The sequence below is a fragment of the Chelonia mydas genome, chromosome 11 (assembly GCF_015237465.2).
Source record: "Chelonia mydas isolate rCheMyd1 chromosome 11, rCheMyd1.pri.v2, whole genome shotgun sequence".
NCBI lineage: Eukaryota > Metazoa > Chordata > Testudines > Cheloniidae > Chelonia > Chelonia mydas.
In genome coordinates this window covers 70,236,723-70,250,491 of record NC_051251.2, presented here as the reverse complement: position 1 = coordinate 70,250,491, position 13,769 = coordinate 70,236,723, and the positions used below count along the sequence as shown (strand labels likewise).

Genomic DNA, 13,769 nt, shown 5'->3' with positions numbered 1-13,769 from the left:
GCAGTTTGATTTCAAAAGTGTCTAAAACTGGTGTCGTGTGTGTAACCCTGTTTGATCAATGGCAGGTGCCTGTGTGTGTGTAAGATGTGCTATTTTTACATGTGTATGTTGTTTGCATGCTTGAAGTATGACTGTACTTGAATATTTGCTTACCTTCCCTTTAACTGTTCGTTTCCTTACTTTACAAAAGCTAGAACATTCCTCACCACACATACCTAGTAATAATCTTAATTTACACTTAATAAAGTTTGTTTGCTTTTTTTAAAAATTGCAGGGCCAGCTTAGAACATGCGTGCTCCAAAGATTCTCATCACTCCCCAGGGTCTCTGGTTCTTTGCCCTTCAGCATTTTGTAGCACATTGTTTCCCAGGCCCCCAGCTTTCTGCCATGTGGAGCTTAGGAGCGAGCCATAGCATTCCCTTTTGTAGCTTGTATGGATTCAGAAGGAACCCATTTTGACATGTAGGCTTCCTAAAGTATACATGCCTGAAAAATACAAAGCTAGTTTTCGTAAACAGTAGAGTTAGGACCCTACCAAATTCACGGCTATGGAAAACACGTCCCGGACCGTGAAATCTGGTCTCCCTCCATGAAATCTGGTCTTTTGTGTGCTTTTACCCTATACTGTACAGATTTCACAGGGGAGACCGGGGTTTCTCAAATTGGAGGTCCTGACCCAAAAGGGAGTTGCGGGGTGTGGTCACAAGGTTATTTTAAGGGGGTCACAGTATTGCCACCCTTATTTATGTACTGCCTTCAGAGCTGGATGGCATGCTTCTAGACTTAGCAGTCACAGCTCCGTGGACTCTTCCCCTCAGGCCAGACTTGACCTCGCAGGATCAAGGGAGGCTCATCCATCCGAACCTCTCAGGCCTACATCTGACAGCATGGCTGTTGTGTGGTTGAATCCAGAGGAGGGGGCATGCTCTGAGCATGTGCAGCAGGTCTTGCTAGGTAGTAGAAAACCCTCTATCAGGGCAACCTACTTGGCCAAATGGCAACGCTTCTCATGTTGGGCAGTCGAGCGAAGCCTTTCTCTGACACAGGTATCATTGCAGTCTGTCCTAGAGTTCCTCCTCCATCTAAAGCTCCAAGGCCTATCACTGTCCTCTAGAAAGGTCCATTTGGCTGCAGTTTCAGTGTTCCATCCCCCAAACCATGGCAGGTCAGTCTTCGCACAGGAAATCACAGGCAGTTTCATCAAAGGGCTGGAAAGGCTCTATGCACACGTTTGTGACCCATCCCAACTGGTTCTGTCTAGTCTCTCTGGGCCACCCATCAAGACTTTGGCATTATGGCTGTTCTGCTACTGTCCTGGAAGGTTGCTTTCCTGGAGGTGATCACTTCAGCAAGAAGGGTTTCTGAGCTTCAGACTTTAACCTGTGAACCTCCTTATACCATCTTCTTCAAGGACGAGGTCCGGCTGTGTCCCCACACAGCTTTTTTGCCTAAGGTGGTGTTGCAATTTCAACCAGGATATCTTTCTACCAGTCTTCTGCCTGAAACCGCACAAGTCGGAAGAGGAGTGGTTTCTGCACTCTCTGGACGTAAGAAGGGCCCTAGCCTTTTATATTGACAGGACAAGATTTCGCAAATCAATGCAGCTTTTTGTTGTGATAGCGGACAGGATGAAAGGCCTTCTGGTGTTGGCTCAAAGGATCTCTTCCTAAATCACCGACTGTATCCAAGCCTGCTATGAGCAAGCAGGGATCCTGCCTCCAGCCATTGTGAAGGCTCATTCCACAAGAACGCCGGCATCCTCAGGGTCACATATTCTGATACAGGGCCGCGATTTGGTTGTCGGTGCATATGTTTGCATCGCACTACGCCATCATCGCACAGGCCAGAGATGATGCCAGCTTCTGCAGAGCTGTGTTACAAGCTGCATGTCCATGAACTCCAAGCCCACCTCCAGGGATATTGCTTGTGAGTCACCTAACATGGAGTCGACATGAGCAAGCACTTGAAGAAGAAAAAATGGTTACCTTCCTTTCGTAACTGTTCTTCGAGATGTAGCTCATGTCCATTCCGTGACCTGCCCTCTGTCCCCGCTGTCAGAGTTGATGGCAAGCAGGAACAGCGCATGCATACCTAACATGGAATGGACATGAGGAACACATCTTGAAGAACAGTTACAAAAGGTAGGTAAACGTTTTTTCACTGTGTGCAGGAGCTGCTACCAATATAGGGTACTCACCTTTGGTGGTGTGAGATCACTAAAATTATTTACTAAGATACTGTTGGTTGCAGCAGCTCACTTCCAATGCCACGGGTTGTCAGTTTTCCCCTACATCGATAAGTGGCTGTTAATGCGGAAATTTTACCAGGAGGCTTTGGCATCAACTGTGTCCCTGACCAACCTTCTACAATCACAGGGATTATGCATAAATACAGAGAAGCCCATTTTGATTCCAATCCAGCATATAGAATTTGTAGGGGGGGACTCTGGACTCTTTATCAGGGCCAAGGGAAATTCTAGTGCATAAAGGAACTTGGTGCTCAACTTAGACTGAGCTACAGGCACATGTCTGTTTCTGTCTCATTCTTCTGGGTCACATGGTTTCCCTGCACATGTGACCCCCTTCACAAGGCTCCATCTTCCCTGCCTGGGGCCCTGACTCAGGTCAGTTTATTCCCCAAGCAGAAATAGTATGAGCAAGCTAGTCTAGCTCCCCCAAGTATGAGAGGTTCTCTATCCTGATGGGAAAACAAGGATCAGGTCCTAGTTATTCTCCCTCCGCCCTGCCCCATCAGAGAAGACACTGATCACAGATGCTTGGCTGTTAGGCTGGGGTGCTCACCTACACAAGCGTACACCACAAGGGGCATGGTATACACAGGAGACCAGGGTGCACATGAACCTGCTAGAATTGTGGCACTCTGTGAAGCCTGCATGCATTTTCATCCCATCATTCAGTTCCTACCTATTCAAGTGATGTCACACAACATGTCAACAGTGTTCTGCATCAGCTAACTGGGAGCAATAAAGCTTTGGAACTGGTATATTCCCCAACAAATCGCCCTGTCGGCAGCATACCTGCCAGGGATGCACAACACGCTGGCAGACAGCCTTGGCAGATATTTCTCCCAGGACTGTGAATGGGAGATTCACAGTTTCATAGTAAACATGTGGGGATTCCTATCCTGGGACATTTGGGCATCCCCCGGAAACAGGAAATGTGAAATTTATTGCTGTGCAGGAACGCAGGGTTAAGATTCTGGAGAATATGCACTCCTAGTTCCCTGGTAAGGGTAACTTATGTATGCCTTCCCAGGCATTCCTCTCTTACCTCGGGTTTCAGAGTAACAGCCGTGTTAGTCTGTATTCGCAAAAAGAAAAGGAGTACTTGTGGCACCTTAGAAACTAGCCAATTTATTTGAGTATAAGCTTTCGTGAGCTACAGCTCACTTCATCGGATGCATAAAGTGGAAAATACAGTGCTGGAAATGGCCCACCTTGATTATCATACACATTGTAAGGAGAGTGATCACTTTAGATAAGCTATTACCAGCAGGAGAGTGGGGTGGGAGGAGAGAAAACCTTTTGTAGTGATAAACACCCATTTTTCATGGTCTGTGTGTATAAAAACATCCTCACTGTATTTTCCACTTTATGCATCCGATGAAGTGAGCTGTAGCTCACGAAAGCTTATGCTCAGATAAATTGGTTAGTCTCTAAGGTGCCACAAGTACTCCTTTTCTTTTTGCTCTCTTACCTCAGGTTCTGAGGAAGTTCAGGCAGCATGGGGCACTGGTTGTGTTGCTTTGCTCCCAGATGGCCTGGGGAGCCTCCAACCATCTTCAGATGTCAGCATGACCGTGCATTAGTTCCCAGAACTTCCTGGACCTGCTGACCCAGGACAGGCAGAATCAACTATCCCAGTCCAGCTTCCCTCCACTTGACAGCCTGTTTTTTTTGGATGAACATCAAACCTGGAAAATACGTGGTTGGAAGCAGTTTAAAGACGATAGTAGAAAAGAGTCTACTAGGAAATGTTACACAGCCAAGTGAAAACACAATCGTCAGTTCCTGAGGACTCTGACATCCCTATTATTTTGGAGTGTCTTTTATTCTTAAAGACCTTGGGTCTCTCAATTAGCTCATCTTTCCTGTCATCCTCTGATTGACTACTCCTGTTTTTACCCTCCTGTAACCGTATGTTTTTTGAAAGGCCAGGTTAGAACTTTTCCACCTGTGAGTAGGCCCATTCTGACATGGGATTTCAATTTGGTCCTCTCAACTCTCACAAGACCTCCACTGGAACTCTTGTCTTCATGCTCCTTATCCCATTTAGCCATGAAAGTCACCATTCTAGTGACCATCACCTCAGATAGAAGGAAAAGGAGGACTTGTGGCACCTTAGAGACTAACCAATTTATTTGAGCATGAGCTTTTGTGAGCTACAGCTCACTTCATCGGATGCATACTGTGGAAATTGCAGAAGACATTATATACACAGACACCATGAAACAATAGCTCCTCCCACCCCACTCTCCTGCTGGTAATAGCTTATCTAAAGTGATCATCAAGTTGGGCCATTTCCAGCACAAATCCAGGTTTTCTCACCCTCCGCCCCCCCACAGACAAACTCACTCTCTTGCTGGTAATAGCCCATCCAAAGTGACCACTGTCTTCACAATGTGTATGATAATCAAGGTGGGTTAGTCTCTAAGGTGCCACAAGTCCTCCTTTTCTTTTTGCGAATACAGACTAACACGGCTGTTACTCTGCAACCTGTCAGATAGAAGGGTGGATTAACAGAGAGCTCACCATATATGCAGTCTTTCACAGGGATAAAATGGCTCTGAGACTACATCCTAAGTTTTCTCCTGAAGTGATCTTGGATTTCTATGTGAATCAGTCAGTCAACCTACCTATCTTCTTCCCAAAACCTCATGCCATTAGTGAAGACAGAAGAGTTCACTTCTTGGTCATCCATTTAGCCATGGCGTTCTACCTACAAAGAACAAAACTATTTAAAAAATCGTCTAGACTATTTATATCTTTCTCAGAATTGATGAGATGGGAAGCAATCCCCTCCCAAAGGCTTTACAAGTGGATGTCAGAGTGCATTCTCCTGTTATGAGTTGACAAACGCTCCTCTGCTGTGATATTATACTAGAGCCCAGGCCTCCTTGCTAGCCTTGCTGCAAGTTGATCCTGCTGTCAGTTGCATTCGCTTGAAGAAGAAAGCGTAGTTACTTACCTTGTACATTAACTGGAGTTCTTCAAAAAATGTGGTTGCTATATATTTTCCACTATCTCTTTCCCTCTGCTTTGGATCTTGGATACAATTCATTGTAGAGAAAGAACTGGAGTGGCATACAAGGAGGAGATGGGTGCAGGCATAGAGCAATGGACACTGCTAGCAAAAAAGTCTTCTGGTCTCAGGTGCATGGAGCGCGTGTGCACCCACAGTTGAGTACCGACCACACATCTTGAAAAACTCAGTTATGGTACATGGTAAATAACTGCTCGTTATGTGTCTGACCTCATTTGGGTTTTTTGGAAGTTCTAAGTCTTTTTCTCACTCTCCCTTCCACCTCTCCTCCCATTTAGACACAGTAGCTAGTGATCATTCCCACTGACTAACCTTTTGTAATAGTTTAAAATGAATATTTATTTAATATAGTAATGCAGGGGTTCCAAAATTTTGGTTCCTGGCCACAGGTGGTGGTTTTCAGGGAGCTGACTGGCCAATGTGGCCTAATTCTTGATCCCCAAGTTTCATTCAAGTTCCTAGGAGCTCTAGATTTTTTGCACCTATGAAAATCAGGGCAACAGTGGTTTCTCCTTTTCCTTTCCTTAATTCCAGCTGAAAAACCAAATAAATAGAAACTGTGTTTTCACTTTACTCAGAATCACTCCCCATTCTTCCCTTCCCTTCCCCATATAGGAAGAAATATTAACCTCTTCACAACATATGTGAGGTTATAGTTCATTATGGAGCAGTTTCTGTAGCTATATTCTGTAACAATTTGTCCTTTAATCCCCTCTTTCAAATGAAATAATTTAGTTACCATAGGAAATAAACAGGAAAAGGTGAAATTATATAAAATAACACGACATAGTTAGTGGTATATGGTGGCCCTGTTTTAAAACTGGTTTAATAAACAGGAGTGATACTATGTTTTATTATGTAAATATTGTTTATACAGTGAGCATCTCATGTTTTCAAGTATTAACAATGAATTTTCGAGAATTGTGTGCTGTTTAGGGTTGCACATATAGTAGAAATTTCCATACCCATTATCAATTAGTAACCCTGCACCAGTGTGTTATAGGCATAACAAAGGTGTTTTTACCAGGATTCTTTAAGGGTTTGTCTCCACGTGATGGGTTCCTGTGTAATTGTTCCTGAATAACTCCATGTGTGGACGCTCTTGTTACAGAACAAGAGTGCCTTGTTTGTGTTTAGCAAAATGGAGTAGGGCACTCTTGTTTCAGAGTAAGAGTGTAAACTCGTGGAATTATTCAGGAATAGCTATTGCACTTTAAATTTACACCCTACCTTTGTCTGTTTACTTGCAAGTGTAGACAAGCCAAAACCATACTCAGTGCAGCTAGCATGCGCTAACATTTCCTTTGTTATAAGAACCCTTGAAGCGCTACCCATTATCAGAAATGGGTAAGAATTTCTAGTTTCCCTTATGTTTTAGATGAATGAAGCTGACTTTCAAATATCCATTGACTGAAATAAATGCAGAGGGATACAATGATGAGCACACCACAGAAAAACAAAATAAAGTCTGCCAGCTTAGATTTTTTTGAAGCAATAGCTTCGATTTTAGGACCTCAGACCTTGAAGATTAGTAGTTTAGAATTGTTTCCTGCCTGTGTTCTTGTCTGTGTTCTGTACACGTTTGAATTGTGATACCTTGCAGCCTACACTTTTGCTTAATCATTTACATGATTATCTCTTTTTTTGTTTTTGTTTCAGTTGCCCAGAAGATTGTGGCAACAAGGAAGAAACAGCAGCTTTCAATAGGCCCCTGCAAATCTTTACCAAACTCTCCAAGTCACTCGTCTGTGTGTTCTGCCCAGGTTTCTGCTGTACATATCAGCCAGGTACAGAATGGAATGCTTGCATTGAAAAGAAAATGATGGAATGTCAGAGTGCATTTAAAGCCATTACTTTTTTTGCTGCTTTGTCAGCAGTTAGATTTTTCTAAAAGCTTACTGCGATCTCTAGTATAAAACAGTGTGTTCATAATTGGCTCGACTTTGCTTTAAGTAACTGCTGTGACAAAACATTTTTATTGGGAATTGGCTTTAAAACAATTCTTGGTCATGCTGGTTATGTTCTGCAGCCTGCTGGTATGAGTGGAGGGATTGTTATAGTCACAAGATTTGCTGTTCTGCTTTTTTAATTAGCTTACAGTGCTTTGGTCATTGCCCTGGTTTAATCATACACTGAACAGTAGTTGGTACATCTCAACAGTTAACACACTTCAGTCTCAAATTTGGCACCACCATTCAATTTTATTACCCATTTCCCCTGTGCTCAATTGAAACCATACACCTTTAGTGACATTACTGTGAATGTTTGCTGAATTATTTACATTGCAGTAAATTGTTTGACGGCCAGAAAGTACCAGGTAAAAAATTAAACTGCTGCCTTCTATGCTGAAATACATTACTAATTTGCAATCAATGTTATAATGTATACAAACTGGATACCTGCATAACATTTAATGCTCGTAACAGTCCCATACTTTGTATGCTAGTGTATCTTTCCCCAGTATCTAAATTTAATTTTCCAAAAAGTGTACATTATAATCTTTCTTGTACTTACTGTGTCTGATATTTTGAAAGATCTTAAAATAGATTGTGAACATAGTGCAACGTTGTCTTGCAATATTTATTATTGTAATATCTTGTTTGGTGCTATTTTGAATGAAAATTCCATTCTGTTGAAATATTTAGGAACATTAGGAATAGGCAAGTTTAATTGTTTCCTTGCTTTTTTCAGCTTAACACAACACTATTCAATGTTAATACAAGTATGAAAGGCAAGAGAAAAATAAATTAAAAATTATGAGATATTTAAGAACAGTATCATAATATTCATAATATTTCTGCAGTATTTACTGCTTCTTTGTAACTTTGTTTTTTCTTTTTCTTTTTTCTAATCATTTTGAAAGGTGGAGAATAAATACTTCTCAAAAGGTGTATGTTTCATTGGATTCCACTCATGTCCATCCACCTAATGTGAGATTATGTGAGAGCTGCCATTGGACTCATATTTTGAACCTTTCGAGGCCCCATAGTTGTGCCTCTGTCTCATTTTCTCTCTCTCCCTCCCACACCAGTCAGGTATCCATGTTGCCTGGTCACTTCCTCTTTTGCTGCCATTAGCAGTGTCAGATGCTGTCCTGGCTAAGTGATGGGATTCAGTTCATAAAATGTTTTCGGCCACTGTAGCCGTTGATAGAGCCTTTCGTTAATCCCCATTAATTAAATGCCGTGACTAAATATTTTTCATTTTTGTTGGACACATCAGCTGTTTTTTTACCAGGATATTTTCAGACTGGGTTTTTATGGAGCTTCATTGTGTGCCTGTGACAGGGCATATGTATGCTGCTCTCCTTTCTCCCAGTATCCGCAGCTGGTGGAAGAAGTGGTAAAGCAACTCCCTAATAAGAGGGAGAAGCCCTGCCACACCCCAAAGGCTGTCTGCAGGATATATAGAGAGGAGCAGGCACCTGGACCTTATTGAGGGAAGATTGTATTTGAGTGAATTTGTTTATCTAGAAAATGTCTAGGACTAGGCTTGGTAAGTATCTGGCTCAAATTCCACTGTCAAATACATTTGCAGTGCCCTTAAATTGTCCTTTGGGCTGGTTACTGAAGGTCTGGTAGCATCCTCATTGCAGCCTAGATCTTGCAGAGGCAGTGGAGAAAAACCCATTTTCCTTGACAATACTCTGGATGTGTGGTGGTCACTGGCTGTGGCTGAAACTGGCTGGACTTTTGTGGTGTGGTGGTTTCAGGCTGTAAACTGTGACAATGGGATGCAAAGGCAACATTTTGCTTATAAACTACAAACCCTTTAGGCAAAGGACATACATTGATCTGTGGAAGTGGGCTTACCCTCCCACCCTCCAAAGAATATACTCAAACTCTACTGTCTCAATAATAGAAGATGCAGGAAACTGAATTTGTCCTGGCAAAGAATATCCCCAAATCCATGCTATCAAAAGAAATGTATTATTTTATTCCAAATACTTCCAGGTGCTTTAAAACCCAGGAAGACTTTGTTCTATGTTAGATCTAGAGAATACATTAACTGTCTGCTAGGGAAGAATTAACAATTGTGTTGCGGGGTCACCATATTTCTTCTAGACGCTACAGAGGAAGACAACTAGCTACATGCACACTTCTCAGATAGGAGAGTCTCAATTTCATGATATTGTAACATTGCTGCCAATACTGTTCTGGCCTGGCATCTGCATTGCTTGTTATGAAGTACTTAGTGATAGCAACTTACCTGCACAAGATGTCAAGTGAATACGTTGTACTATTTGAATAATCCGTCACCCTGGAATGGATACAAGGATCAATCCAGCCACTGTTGGGATGCTGGTGTCACTGTAGTTCAAAGTAAATTGTCTGACCTCACAGCTAGTCACCAGAAGACAAGTGGGAATATACAGGAGCTGTGATTGGAGTCTGGGAGCTTTGACTTGACTTGTCCTTTCTTCCCTAATACAGTATGAGAAAAACTGTTGACACCAGCAGGCATTGGCAAGTATCATGTTACAGATTTTGGGTGGCTTGATGGTCATAGATGTATTGGCAGTGTCCATGGCATGTCTGTATGTGAGGCAGTCTTACTGTATCTTGGTTATTGGTAATCTCAAGGTACATGGTCAAATTACATCAAGGAGGTGGGTTGATATATGAGCTTTTTTGATTTGATTGCAGTTCAGGGACAATATTCAGTTTAGGTTTGGAATTCCAGATTCTTCAAACTCAAACTGTAGGAAAAGCAACTGAATGGTGATTCAGTTGAGGAGCCCACGCAAAGGGTCCATCATACTTGGGGCACTCAGTTTCTCCAAGTCTAGAGTCTTTACGTAAATATCCTAGAAATCAGAGTATTTTTAGATTCACCAAGGACCTTCAGGGGCTTAGTACAATACTCTGAAAATTTGGTGGCCTGATCAGACCAGACAATCAGGTTACCATGTTTCCAGTGAATAAAGGAGAACATCATACTATATATTCTGAAGCCTTTCCATTGTGGGTGTGGGCTCTGTCCCACAAGGCATTCCTGGTGGCCCCTTTCCTGCGAAGGAAGGAAAGTGTAACTGCAGATGAAGCAGCCAGGAATGGACCTGAGTGAATGGCCCCTTAACTGGGGATTAGTAGTGTATTAAATCTTTTATCACATGTAATTGACCTGAACAAACAGCTTCTAGTATCTACTAAAAGCATCAGGAAAAGATCACCTCCTGCATGCGCTGGAAATGCCATCTTCATATGGAAGTGAAACTGCCTATGCCTTCCCATCAGTATCTCCAGCATTAGCAGTTCCTAACCAGTCTTGGGAGAGACAAAGGTTCAGTTGATCTTATTAACCCCATGTTTGCCAAGGCAGATACCGTTCTCAATCTTGTTAGAGATGGCCATAAGGAAACTCATCATCTTTTGGGGCTGGCTGAAATTGATGATTCAGAACAGGGCACTGCTCAATAGCAGAGCTGACAATTTCTCTCCCTATCCTCATGGCTCTGGGGGAGGATAATGATCCAAATAAATGGCCCTTTGGCCAGGTGTTTCAGAGCCATCTGGCTTCTTGAAAGGATCCTAAAGGAGAAGATTAAAAGTTGAAAAGGTTAGCTTTCCAGTGTGTAAAGGCCCGTGTGGAAGCTATTGGACAAAATTTTCATTTGTCTGAGTAGCTTAAAGACAAATTTCTTCATTGTTCGTTTGATAATTGTTTTTGGCTGCAATGAACGTGTCAAAGTTAGACCAGTTTTTCTGTTGGGTTTGTACAGGACGTGAGGCACTTCATTAACCACCCACAGCAGTGGGGTCATTTAAGTCTTAACCAGTCTGATTTGGAGCCACTGTTGGCTCAGATTTATTATGCGGAAGGTTATCTTCCAGATGCATGACTTCATTTTATGGTATGAGACTTCGGTGACACATATCTTATATTCTGTGAAGAATAGCCATTCATACAGATGTGTCCTAAATTCCTTGCATAGCTGGTGGTTGCAGTACACTTCAATGAACTGTTGTCCTTGCAGATATTTATCTTATGCCTGCATGCTCATCCCAGCAAGTTACTACTCCATAATCTTGATGTGAAAAGGTCCCTAGGTTTTATCTGGAGCAAACAGGAGGCCTTAAAATGCCACCCAGCTTTTTGTTTCATTTGACAATGCATTAGGTTCTAATGTTACCAAGCATATCTTTTCAAAGTATATCTGATTGTATTTTTTATTGTTACTGTCTGGGAGGCCTGCAGCTTGAAAATCATGTCAAGGCTCATTCCATTCTGGGCAAATCAGCTTTACCTAGTAGCCTATGAACTAAGTAGCCACACAGGCTTACACGCACTTCCCAAGTGTTTTCTTAGAATCTAGGCAAGAATCCAGGGTTAAATTATCAGTGTTGGAGCCCAAGCTCCAACTCCGTCTGGAGTTCTGTTCACTATGTCCTTATTCTATTGAAATGAGTCCATCTTTTGTACTTTCTAGATGATACTGTAATCTTATCATTGCTGCTTATGTTGTAATTTAGTCCTCATAAATTTAAAGAAAAATTTCACTGCTTTCATACTTCAGGGTATTTCATTGTGGTTGTTTTTTTTTTTTTTTGTGCTGATTACAGATTATTTTAGCTTTTGTTCTATGTTTTATTTGAAAGTCCTCCTTTGTGACTTTGTCTGCAAGAGAGAAAATCCAACGGGATTAGTTATCTTTGAAGAAAAGAAATTACCTACAGTTCTTGTTGTCTGAAGAAGCATATCTCCATGGATTAGCACTCACTCAGCTCCATTTAGAAACGCCTCTGCTTAGTTGGGTGGTTTCTATAACATTTTGTTATATATAAATTTTACATTTCAGATTTTTTTGGATGGATTGCTGCTCATTTTTGAAAGAATTGACTTTAGTATGCAAGGCTCAGTGTAGGAACATGAGTGGGGTGAGCATAAAATGCATCTCTGGAGGTCTCTAAACTTAACTTGGAATCCGTACCTGCTCTCTGGCTGAAAGCAAGACCTTAGAGTGTTTCTGCATATAACCAGGAGTGAATGTGGCTCCAAGTGTCTACCAAACTTGAAGTGGGAAAATCAAGCTTTTATTTTTAATATGTCTTGAAAAATGTATTGCTTTACAATATACTGAAACAAGTTTTTAAACCAATTTGTCACATTGTGGAAGATGAAAATATATCTACCTTAGCAGCAGAAACATCATATTTTTCTCTGAGGTGAATGGAAATGGCATTTTTTAAAAGAAGTTTAACAGTGCTATCAAGTGCTCCTAGGATAGGTATCACTAATTTGGTAAGCCAAGACACCATTCTTCCATTTGAGGGTTAAGTAGATAATGCTGTGAATTGGAAGTTGCTTAAAAGCAGCATAACACTGTTAAAACTAACTTTAATCATTGCAGACCAGTAATGGAGGAGGGAGTTTAAGTGATTATTCCTCCTCTGTTCCATCAACTCCAAGCACCAGTCAGAAGGAGCTACGGATTGATGTTCCTCCCACTGCCAACACTCCAACACCCGTTCGTAAACAGTCCAAGCGCCGCTCCAACCTCTTCACGGTGAGTGACCCAGAGAAGAAAATGTTGCTGTTTAAGTTTGACGACTGACTAAACTTAGATCCTGCTAAGCCACGCTAGTCTAGTCTAAATAGATGTGCCAGGAAGGTTCTGCTAGTTTCAAGGCAAAAGTCTGAAGATTTTTGAGGTTTTCCTTTATGTTGGAAAACTCATCCAGACACAGTGACGTTTCCTAGCATGGTCCAGGTATTTCACTGTTATGAAACTGATCATTTACTAGTGGAACAATTTCTGTTCAGGATATTCTGAAGCTTCTGCAATATGTTATAAAGCCCCAGCAGGTTAAACACTCCATATCATAGATACATGACTTTGATTCCCAGGTGTCTCTGTTCAAGCCTAAATTCTCCAGTTTTGTCACCTTCTGAGTTAGCAATGAGAATTCTGGACTTCTGGTCCAAAACAACTGATCAGGAAAAAAAAACTACTGATTTCAACTGTGGAAGCATCCAGTATATATTGAGAGAAAATTCTGAGCTGGGGTCTCTGCAAGGTAAATTATACATGGTACCAGAAAACTAAACTGTTCAATACTGGCTTAAAAATACAATATCTCAATTCATGTTTCTTCATCACATTCTTTTAATTCTGGGAGAGATCCTAATTATGTGTATTTTCTTCTGAAGTATCTGACATTGGCCACTGTAGGAGACAGGATAGTGGAGTAGGTGGAACATTAATCAGATCTAGTATGGCAGTTCCTATGTTCCTGCATAAGTATTTAGGGAAATGTAAATAATTGAAGAATTTTAATGTGTTTAGTATTGTGGTTGTGATAGGAGTATTCCATTGTGGGCCATTTTTCTAAGACAAATACAATTGTGGTTTTGTACTTAGTTTTGAAACTCTATTCTGAGAGGTTTCAGAGTAGCAGCCATGTTAGTCTGTATCCGCAAAAAGAAAAGGAGTACTTGTGGCATCTTAGAGACTAACAAATTTATTTGAGCATAAGCTTTCGTGAG

At 41.5% G+C, this 13,769-nt stretch overlaps 1 protein-coding gene across 15 annotated transcripts in view; it reads left to right on the top strand.

Annotated features, from left to right (window-relative positions):
• The window catches only part of AGAP1 (ArfGAP with GTPase domain, ankyrin repeat and PH domain 1), a 684,170-nt gene that overhangs the window by 344,057 nt on the left and 326,344 nt on the right, over window positions 1–13,769 (top strand). For all 15 annotated transcript variants that reach the window (XM_043525622.1, XM_037912087.2, XM_037912086.2 and 12 more), the window contains 2 exons: window positions 6,942–7,069; window positions 12,634–12,789. In XM_043525622.1, the coding sequence (XP_043381557.1) occupies window positions 6,942–7,069; window positions 12,634–12,789 (284 nt within the window). The remainder of the gene's footprint in view (window positions 1–6,941; window positions 7,070–12,633; window positions 12,790–13,769) is intronic.